At 36.6% G+C, this 8,269-nt stretch overlaps 1 protein-coding gene across 6 annotated transcripts in view; it reads left to right on the forward strand.

Moving 5' to 3' along the window:
• Positions 1 to 7,357, forward strand: part of Nadk1b (NAD kinase 1b) — a 137,915-nt gene extending 130,558 nt beyond the window's left edge. For all 6 annotated transcript variants that reach the window (XM_067771409.1, XM_067771407.1, XM_067771408.1 and 3 more), the window contains 5 exons: positions 1,980 to 2,063; positions 4,095 to 4,328; positions 4,405 to 4,807; positions 5,858 to 6,115; positions 6,191 to 7,357. In XM_067771409.1, the coding sequence (XP_067627510.1) occupies positions 1,980 to 2,063; positions 4,095 to 4,328; positions 4,405 to 4,807; positions 5,858 to 6,115; positions 6,191 to 6,484 (1,273 nt within the window). In that variant the 3' untranslated portion in view covers positions 6,485 to 7,357. The remainder of the gene's footprint in view (positions 1 to 1,979; positions 2,064 to 4,094; positions 4,329 to 4,404; positions 4,808 to 5,857; positions 6,116 to 6,190) is intronic.
• Positions 7,358 to 8,269: the final 912 nt, after the last annotated feature.

The following is an 8,269-nucleotide window of genomic DNA, read 5'->3' on the forward strand; positions in this document are numbered from 1 at the left end:
TGAGCGAACATAATAGTCCAACAGTTGGAAAGTTCAAGCTCCACTATATGAAGTAGATTGACCTCGCCGCGGTTTGAAATATGACCATCTTTCGAAAGTGAGAGATTAATCGATTAGTCGAAAGCTTTCAACGAATCGAGCATTTCTAACCGAATAACAATAGTCGACTACTGTCAAAATCTAGTTATTTAGTTAATCGACTCACTGATTAGTGCGAGCTCTACACAATAGACCAATAGGTCACAGTGCATAACCTCACAACAATCTATCTAACTAACTTATTAGTCAATTATTCCTCTGCTAAGCATTTTTTTTAAATAATTTCACCTAGATCTAAAATCAATTACAAGTTTTCACTATTTAAGACGAATCATTAAGGTTACTCACTCAAGATTTGCAATAGCCTCGTAACCGAGGGAACCTAGGAAATGGAACCAATTTTATATATGTTTACACGGTTTACGAGCTTTGCAAGCTTTCATGCACTTCACCTTTTATGTTGTTTATAATACAGGCAGATTTTAGAAAATAATACAAAATTCCACAAGTTTCCAAATCTCAAAAGGGTTTTGAAGTATCGTCGAATATCTGAAGCCTGATAGTTTCTCTCAAATTTGTTCAAGCTCAAAATTGTCTTTGAAAATATTATCTAATAGTAAATTTATAAGCCGCATCTGCTACAAAAGAAGTCGAAAATGGCCCCACGCAAATTGTCCCACCCTAATGTGCACCAAGTATCGCATGCATAGCTTGCCGCCGAGAAGCTGGGCCCGTATTACGTGTTACGATCCGTGATCGAAAATAATTTTTTAAATCACAATATCTCTGAAATGGTTAATCGGGTTAATGGCATATTTGAACTAGCAAGAAATAGTACTCGTTAGATCCATAACATATTATAATTTTTAGGAAATGTTTGACAGTTGCATAGTTATCGCTTGAGTAAAAATTTTGTTTAGTCACTGATAGTAACACGTAATACGGGCCCTGTTTATGCTTGGAGAGACATTCGATGGATTCTCTACTGTCTGCGAGAAGTTTGCACAAACGATATAACTGAGCATAATTCACACTCAATTCGAAAGCGATTTCAGAGAGCGCGGCAGTGAGATAGTTACAATGAAGGTAGTATTGCTCTTACGGAAAGGAAATATGCCATCTAAGTGTGGGAGCACACTGCGCACCTCAGATAAATCTGAGCAAATGAGTGCTAAAGTGCAGTGAAAAAGAAAAAAGAAAAGCGGTGAAAAGTTTACAATGTTGGTTGAAAAGAGTAATAACAAACGGTTTTTAAGCTGGGAGAAAATTTCTAGCCGTTCTTACTTGAGTTATGGAAGAAACACTTTTACGCATTTTTTTTTTTTTTTTTTTGTTTTTTGTTGGGCCAAACTTTTTAATTTATGGAGAAAGTGCTCTACACTCAAAAAATGAGAAGGCAAAGTTAAACTGTAATTTTCTCTCCTACGCGTGTCGGAGCTTTCACGTCTTCTTCAGGGAATCTGATGATTTTATGTTAAAATACAAAAATTAACAACAAATATCACCTTCAAAGTGTACAGACAAAGAAGTATTCCCACAATAATAAGCTGAAATGCTTCTTTTCGATAGAATATAAAAGTGTTCCGTTCTTAGACTTACTTGTAGAAGTTTTTAACTCAGTGTTAAAATGTGTCAAAATTATATGAGTTTGATCCCTCATGCGAAGCTTAACTCTGAGTTAAAAAGATAATTTGCAGCTCCGCCAAAGGGCGTTAAGCGGGATTTTTTCTCTGTTGTTAAGAAGACGTCTCATTTTTGAATCTACTTCCGAAAGAGGTTTCGATAAAACCGAAGGTTACAAAACTTTCAGAAACCTTTCACACGATCAAATGACTCGTTCACGGGTTTTGTAAATAACAAATTTTACTGTTTAAGATCAAAACTATAATAAATTGTTTCTCCATAGTTAATAATTCTATTTACTCTTTTTATATTTTCAGGCGCACTAGAAGTTTGAATGCTCCATCGCCCTATCAACATTTTGGACCATGTGGACGAATAATGAAAAATCCCGCAATGGTTATGTAAGTATGACATAGTTACTAAATAAAATGCTAAAGAAAGAAGAATTTCAATGCCTTGTTAGCGTCGACAATTCTACGCGCCATTCAAACACCAATCTCGTGAGAGGAACTACCACTGGGAGCATTTTTATTGCTATTATTTTGCGCTAATACTTCATCGGGGAGATGGGTTGCAAGAACTGCTGTTAGGTAGGAAGTAGGTGGCGAACTATTTTCAACAACTGTCACTTAGGTCGAGGCAGAGGTAGAAGCGAAGGAAGCGCCCGTGACCTTCAAAAGTATCTCGTGAACTAACGCCGTTTTGATCTGGTTGTACGCCTAGTATCTTTATGCGGTTCAAGGTATTTCGAATTATAAGATAGGTACTATTGGTAAAACTAGGGCCAGAGTGGGGTTTAGAACAGAAGCAGAAGCTACTGAAACCGGATTTATTATTAAAGCTTCATCCGGATACTTGCGTTTTTTAGCGATATGATTTTCCTGCGACTTCGGAGAAGCTTAAACGATTTAAAGGCCACGTCGTGCTGAGATAAATCTGTTTATTTAAGACTTGAAGCTTTTGCCCGATCCATTGAGATGCCTTGCGAGGGGTACTAAATAACTTGAAGAGCTCCACGTCAGTCCAACTCCACTTAGGACAAGACCAGCGGAGGCCTTTTCCCTCGTTGATAAAGTCAGCCATTCTTCCTTCCATTCAGCACGTTTAACATGAGCGAACCCTCGCATTGCAAGGATATGTTGAATATTTGGTATAGCAATGATTTTTCTTAAGGATGGGAAAAGAAGGGTGGGAGGAAAGAAAGGAAGGGGAGGTAAAAATAGGGTAAGTAGAGGCTAAAGAAAAGGGAAAGCCTATTAATATAGATGAAGGCCAATGTTTTTACAGAAATCGGCATATGTGTATGAGTTATAGATAAATTAGAATATAGTTTTCAAATTGTGGGAAGTGTCGCGCCCTTTTTAAAGAAAACGAAAATTCTTTATAGCTCCGCAAGTGTTTCAAACAGTTTTGCAACACTTGGTTTAGATATCCTATTTATGAGGGATAGAAATGGGTGGAGAAAAGAAAGAAGGGGCAAGGAGAGAAGAGGAAACAAAGGAGTCAAAGGGTGTGAAAAGAACAGGATAAGGGAACGGAGAGAAGTAGAATAAGAACATGGAAGCAAGCTGATAGGATAGGAAAGTGAAAAGATAAAAGGAAGAGAGCGACCGGAAGACAGGAGCAGGCATAAATAGGAACGGGTAGAGAAAGAAGGTGAGAGAATATATGAAGGAAAGGCAATGGAAACTTGAGTTTATAAGGACAAAAAGAGGGTGAATTAAAACGGGAAATTAGTGGGAGAAGCATCGCAAAGAAAGAGGATGATATGAAGGGACAGAAAAACGGAGACGTAAAGGCAGAGGGGGAAACACCAGAGAACAGATGAAGAAGGAGGGAAGAGACATGGGAGAATCAGCAGGAGGGAAGTAGTATAGTAAGATTCAGTATAGAAATGGAGAAATATTATGAGTATAGAAAGATGTATATAGAAGGAAAGTAAGGAGAAGACGGAGAGCAGGAAGATGTGGAATAAAACGGGAAAGGAATGCGAGAGGTATCGCGAAGAAAGCGGATTAGGTGAGGGAAAGGACATAAAAACAGTGGGAGAAGGACGGGGAGAAAAAAATAAAAACAGATGAAGAACAAGAGAATAAAAGTTGTACTGGAAGCAGGAGGAAAGTGCAAAAGGAAGAGGGAGAAAGAAAGGAAGGAAAATATAAAGTGAAGGAAGAGAAAAATAGAATGAAAGATAGAGTGGCAAATAGTAAGATTGAGAGTGAGAATAAGAATACGGAGAAGTCGTTGATGGAGAGAGCTCGCTACAGGGAACCACAATACAATGGCTTTGGTTACGTTTCAATAATATTTATATGAGTCTGAGACGCACCGAAGTGAGGTAGGGTGTACGTTTAGGGGTACATGCAAGGTCACACTTTGTAAATTTGACAAGTATAATAATAATATAAACCTTTCTCCTTTTATATGCTCAGGCAAATTCAGGATCCTGCCAGTCAACGTTTGACCTGGTACAAACCACCGCTCACCGTGCTCGTCATAAAGAAAGTGCGTGATTCAACGGTGTTGGCGCCTTTCGTACAATTGGTCGAATGGTTGGTGCAGGAGAAGCACATGGTTGTATGGGTCGAGTCGGCGGTGCTCGATGACCCGCTACTATTAGAGGATAAGAAATTTCAAAATATCAAAGAGAAATTGGTAACATTCAAGTAAGTTGAAGTAGCACTTTTTTTCTCATTACGATTATACTAATTTAAACTTTTATCTTTATTTTGCCAACATTAGAGACGGCCGTGACGACCTTACCGATCGCATTGACTTCATAGTTTGTTTAGGTGGCGATGGCACATTGCTGTATGCATCATTGCTATTCCAACAATCTGTACCACCAGTTATGGCATTCCATTTGGGTTCGCTTGGTTTTCTAACACCATTCCAATTTGATAATTTCCAAGAGCAAGTCACAAATGTATTGGAAGGACATGCAGCATTAACATTGCGCAGTCGCTTGCGTTGTGTCATCTATAGGAAGAGTGATCGACGCAAGGAATCGGAGAGTATGCTGAATAATCAAATAAAAAATCCATGCAATCATCAAATGGATCAACATTGTACAGCGCTTGAGGAAGGGCAAATATCTGCTGGTGGATCTAGTAAAAATGCAAATCGTGCCTCAACGAATATTTTGGTGAGTGTGAGTGGAGGAAGAGAGGGAGGAAATGGATGGAGACAAAGGAGGGTAGAGAGAAAAGAAGAGAGAAGGAAACAAAGAGAGATCACATATGGAGAGAAGGAGTATATGAGAGAGAAATAAAAAAGAGGAGAAACAAGAGAGAGGAATGGAGAGAGGAAAAAGGAGAGGCAGGAAAAAGGACAGAGAGAAAAGAGAGAGACAAAAACGGAAAGAAATAAGAAGAAAGATAGCAGAAGAACAAGGCTGGTGTAAGTAAGTGAGAGAAGAGGGAGGAAGAAAAACAGAGAGACAGTGAAAGAAAGAAAGACATTGAAACATAGAGACGGAAAGGAGGAGAAAGGCGTGGACTTATAAATAAAGAGAGTAGAATAGAGAATAAAAGAAATAAAAATTGAGCAATATATAGAAGAGATACAGATTGGGAGAGAGGTAGGAAGAGAAGGGAAGAGGGGCAGAAAAAAATGATGGAGAGGTAGAAAGAGAAGGATAAAGAGGGAGATATATACTAAGAGAATAGGAGAGGGAGATGAAGAGGGTATGCGAAGTAAGCAAGGGAATTAGAAGGGGAGGTTTTTAGAAGAGAGGAGGGGAGATAAAAGATAAAAACAAAAGATAGCACAGAAAACAAAGAGAAGATGGAGATAGGAGAAAAGAAAGATCTATAAAAATACGTAATGAAATAATTTAGATAAAAAAGAGGGAGAAAAATAAGTAGAGGGAGGGGCAGTGCGACCGAGAAGAAGGGAGAGACGAAGAAGAAGACAGGGAAAGAAAGAAAGGAGAAATAAAGAATGTGTCCAACAAAGAATACCGCTGCTTTTTTTTAGAGAGAGAAAGAGAGTGAGAGATGGAAAAAAATAATTATAGATATAGAGATAAGACAAAGGATAATAATAAAAGAAGAAAAAGAAAGATAAAATAACGAAGGCATGAAAGACAGGATAAGGGAAATAGAAAAGAAAATGAGAGTGGAAAAAAGGGAGAGAGAGTAAAAAATTAGTTTAACAGAAAATCATCTTACTCCTCCTTTTTTTTATCTGACAGGTGCTCAACGAAGTCGTTATCGATCGTGGCCCATCACCGTACCTGAGCAATATCGACCTCTTCTTAGATGGCAAATATATCACATCTGTTCAGGGTGATGGCCTAATTGTGTCTACGCCCACTGGCAGCACAGCTTATGCAGTAGCAGCTGGAGCTTCAATGATACATCCCTCCGTGCCGGCGATAATGGTAACACCCATTTGTCCACATTCATTGAGCTTTAGACCAATTGTGGTGCCAGCTGGTGTGGAGTTAAAGGTAATTTATTTCATATTTCCAACTCGCTAAAAATAAATGTACTACAGTCTCTTTCTCTTCTTCACCCACATACAGATCTCCATATCGCCCGACAGTCGCAACACATCGTGGGTCTCATTTGATGGACGTAATCGTCAAGAGTTACTACATGGCGACTGTTTGCGTGTCACAACCTCAATTTATCCCGTACCCAGTATATGTGCACAAGATCAAATTTCCGATTGGTTCGATTCGCTGGCAGAATGTCTACATTGGAATGTGCGAAAGAAGCAGAAATGTTTAGATGAATTGTGCGATCTTACTGCATCTGGTTCTGAGGATACGCTCGATGATTTGGATCGTGTTAATGATTCGATATTAGATAGTTAGATATAAATGTCTTTTTTTTGCCATGAAGAAGAGTGAGCAGTGTTCAATATAAAGCAAAAAAATATATAGGTAAAAATGTTGAAGAGCATATTTAGAGAAGATATCGACCTCGAAGCGGAATATCACCCTTGCTCGGCTGCCAGTTCGAAAACGTGCTATCCTACTTTTTTTATTTTTCATGCACGTTCTACTTATAGCTCAAAACGTTTTGAAATTATAATTAAATATAGCGTTTCCTGTGGAGTCGTTCTTCAAACCGATTCCGATATAGGGCTAAGCTAGGGGCTTTTCGAAATGGCAGCTGAAATTGTTTGATATTCCATGCAGTTGCCGATAAGAAATTTGAAAATAGAAAAAAAAAAACTTAAGAATCATTTCAATATTTGGCAAAAGAAAGAAATCTGTTGGAAAGCGCACAGATTTTTTGTTAATTAGTGCTTTAGCTTTAGCGTTACTTTGTTTAGTGAATGAAAGATACAAATGTAGAAAAGAGTTTGATATGTATCTAAATGTAAAAAAAATAATAAATAATAATACAAAATTGTAACAAATAATTAAAAAAAAAATGTTTACTTTAGTATAGCATAATTTTTAAAGAGAGAAAAAAAATTAAGCCAATAAAACAAAAGTGAAATGTGATGTGTAGTTTCAAGCAAATTATTCCATAGTAGTATTTGGTATGTAAGCATGTGTTGTAATTTGTTCTGGCAATACATAAATATGCAATATTTGAAATTCTAAATTTTTTTCTTGCTCTCGCAAACGTATAATAAACTGTTATAGTTCATCTTATTATAAGTCAACTCTTTTAGTTTTGCTGCTAAAATTTATTATTTATCTCGTTATTGGCCGTTAGTTTCTAGAAAAATAAAATTTTTTTTTTTTGGGTTGAGCTCAAGGCCGGGATTTCTTAAATAAAACACTTGGATGTGTATTTTATTTTGCTTTTTTATTTTGCAACATTTCGACTTCAGTCTGAAGTCATCCTCAGGACTGGAAATGACATACAAAACATAATTATTAAAACAAAAAAAAAAAAAAAAAGGCATCAACAAACATTCATTACTTACATCTTAAGCTACGCTTTGAAGACTAAAAAAGCTCTACAATAGTTATATGTAACACGCATACAATTGGTATAGACAGAAAAGTAAACAAACAAAAGAACAGTAATCGTATGAATTTTGTTTACGATTACTGTTCTTTTTTTTTGTTTACTTTTCTGTCTATACCAATTGTATGCGTGTTACATATAACTACTGTAGAGCTTTTTTAGTCTTAAAAGCGTAGCTTAAGATGTAAGTAATGAATGTTTGTTGATGCCTTTTTTTTTTTGTTTTAATAATTATGTTTTGTATGTCATTTCCAGTCCTGAGGATAACTTCAGACTGAAGTCGAAATATTGAAAAATAAAAACAAAATAAAATACACATCCAAGTGTTTTATTTAAGAAAACCCGACCTTGAGCTCAACCAAAAAAAAAAAAAAAAAAAAATTAAGTTCTGCTAAAATTTATTCACATAGTAAAGCGATTATTATACTCATTACAAATATATTATACAAATATACAAATTATATTAACTTTGTACGGCAATCCGTAACGGCATAAACTAATCGAGATAGATATAGACTTCTATATATCAAAATGATCTGTGCGAAAAAAGAAATTTATTTAGCCATGTCCGTCCGTCCGTCCGTCCGTCCGTAAATACGATAACTTGAGTAAATTTTGACGTATCTTGATGAAATTTGGTATGTAGGTTCATGGGCACTGGGACTATAACC

Source organism: Eurosta solidaginis, chromosome 3 (assembly GCF_040869045.1).
Source record: "Eurosta solidaginis isolate ZX-2024a chromosome 3, ASM4086904v1, whole genome shotgun sequence".
NCBI lineage: Eukaryota > Metazoa > Arthropoda > Insecta > Diptera > Tephritidae > Eurosta > Eurosta solidaginis.